This window comes from Benincasa hispida, chromosome 11 (genome assembly GCF_009727055.1).
Source record: "Benincasa hispida cultivar B227 chromosome 11, ASM972705v1, whole genome shotgun sequence".
In the NCBI taxonomy this organism is placed as follows: Eukaryota; Viridiplantae; Streptophyta; class Magnoliopsida; order Cucurbitales; family Cucurbitaceae; genus Benincasa; species Benincasa hispida.
In genome coordinates this window covers 6,801,322-6,803,297 of record NC_052359.1, presented here as the reverse complement: position 1 = coordinate 6,803,297, position 1,976 = coordinate 6,801,322, and the positions used below count along the sequence as shown (strand labels likewise).

At 38.9% G+C, this 1,976-nt stretch overlaps 1 protein-coding gene across 1 annotated transcript; it reads right to left on the bottom strand.

Moving 5' to 3' along the window:
• Window positions 1–996: 996 nt before the first annotated feature.
• On the bottom strand, window positions 997–1,775 carry LOC120089928. Its single transcript, XM_039047372.1, has one exon. The coding sequence runs from the start codon at window positions 1,611–1,613 to the stop codon at window positions 1,233–1,235; it is 381 nt and encodes a 126-aa protein (XP_038903300.1). The 5' UTR covers window positions 1,614–1,775; the 3' UTR covers window positions 997–1,232.
• Between the last annotated feature and the right edge of the window lie 201 nt (window positions 1,776–1,976).

The window sequence follows — 1,976 nt, the reverse complement described above, 5'->3', positions numbered from 1 at the left end:
GATATTTCTCAAGGATATTTGGCCATCAAGTGAAGAAACAACACACGTAAGTTTGCAAACCCACAATGCTGAATTGCTTGCTCAGGTTTGAATTCTTGCACAAATTTTTCTTTTTCTTTTTCGCCATAGGTTGTGGAATCAAATGTCTTGCCAAATATGTTTCAAGAAGTATACAAAGAAATCAACAAAGGAAACTCGACCTGGAATCAATTGCCTTTTGGAACTTTGTACAATTGGTGGGACCATCATCAACTTATGTACAAAAACCCCTTTCTTCAAAGACATGACTATGACTCCTCCTGGACCTAATGGAGTGAAGAACGCTTGCTGTTTGCTCAGTTTAGAAAACAGCATTACAACAGACCACATCTCACCATCTGGTAGCCTACACAAAGAGAGCCCAGTCGCCAGATACCTAATGGACCACAGGACTAATCGCAAAGACTTCAACTCTTATGGTAGTCATCGGGGAAACCATGAGGTGATGATCCCTGGTGCTTTTGCCAATATAAGACATTTCAATAAACTATTAGATGGAGAGGTTGGACCAAAAACTATACACTTCCCACTGGAGAGAAACTTTCCATCTTTGATGTTGTCATGGTACAGATACCTTTCCTTCATCTTCAGCAAGAAGTCCGTTGTTTGTTTCCTTTTATCCTCTTTCGGTCAATTAAGTTGTTGAGTATATTTACTCTTGGCTCAATACTGAATTAACGTAGATACAAGAGTGAGGGTAATGATATTGGTTAAAATGGGTGCAGGTTGAACTCACTTATTTTGATCATGGAGGAATTCTACACTATGTGATAAGAAGTTTGGTCAACACACAAGACTGAGTCATTAACAAGACCAGTTTGGATGGTCAGGGCATTTATCTTCTTAATGAACATAATAAAAATCAGGTTCTCCATGTTTCTACACGAATTACAAGCATCCAAATCCAGGATATGAAGAAATTTTCCTTCCTGTTTTCCAGCTTATATGAATGTTAAAGGACTCAAAGGGCTGCTTTTTATTTCTACATCAAAAGCAATAAAATGAACAGAACATTTCACAAGCATTCTATTGAAGTTCAACATATTTGTACAGTAACAGTAGTGTGTATTGACGATGTAGACAATATTCACAGATCCCATAGCAAAAACAGACCCAAATCAACTATGCAAGAGTTGAAAAACATACTCAAATCTTAGAACTTTGAAACCCTAATGTGCGATTATCAAAATGTTTCAACTCTCTGAGGTAATCCGAAGAGCCTTGATCTTGAATCTGTACCTGGGAGCTCGGGGAATAACCTGGCTAGGTCCAAAGTGGTACTGACCTGGACTGTCGGTCAGAGGAGGCCCATCGTCGTAAAGATAACCGACGAGATGCCCACAGGAATTGCACTTGAGCTTGGTCCGTTTCCGCTGGATTCCCCAATAGTTGACGGTCTCGAAGAATGGTCGGAGCTTGTCCTCTTTCTCGAGCCTGAACTTGGTGGAGTCGATGAAGGAAAACGAAAGGGTGCCCTTGTTTCCGGCCTCGAAATAGAAATCCGGTGGGAAGAGATGACTGGAATTTAGATTCAGATTCGTTCCGCATTCAATACAGGAATAGATGGAAGCCATTGTTGACGAGAAATTCAGAAGCTTCCCGGAGAGAGAGGTTTTGCAACTCGATTGCGCTCAAAATGAGAAGTGGGATTGTTCAAGCCAAGCGTATGCCCCATGTTTGAAACGAAGATTGAAGGAAGGTTCTATGATACAAAGTCGTCGTCATCGTGGGAAATGGACTTTTGTACTGCAAATTACAGCTCTTGTTCTTATCCTTTGCTGGATTTTTTTTTCCCAACGAAGGGTGAAAATCACCAAAATAGTTTTTAAAAATGTATTTTAATAGATTATTATAAAAAAATATATTTAAATAAAAATAAGTTTTCTAAACTCAAACAACTATTAGAATTTTGACCCTAAAAATTTTATAAATGTAGA

Coding starts and splice junctions, on each gene's coding strand:
- LOC120089928 (XM_039047372.1), bottom strand. CDS start 1,613: ATGGCTTCCATCTATTCCTGTATTGAATGCGGAACGAATCTGAATCTA.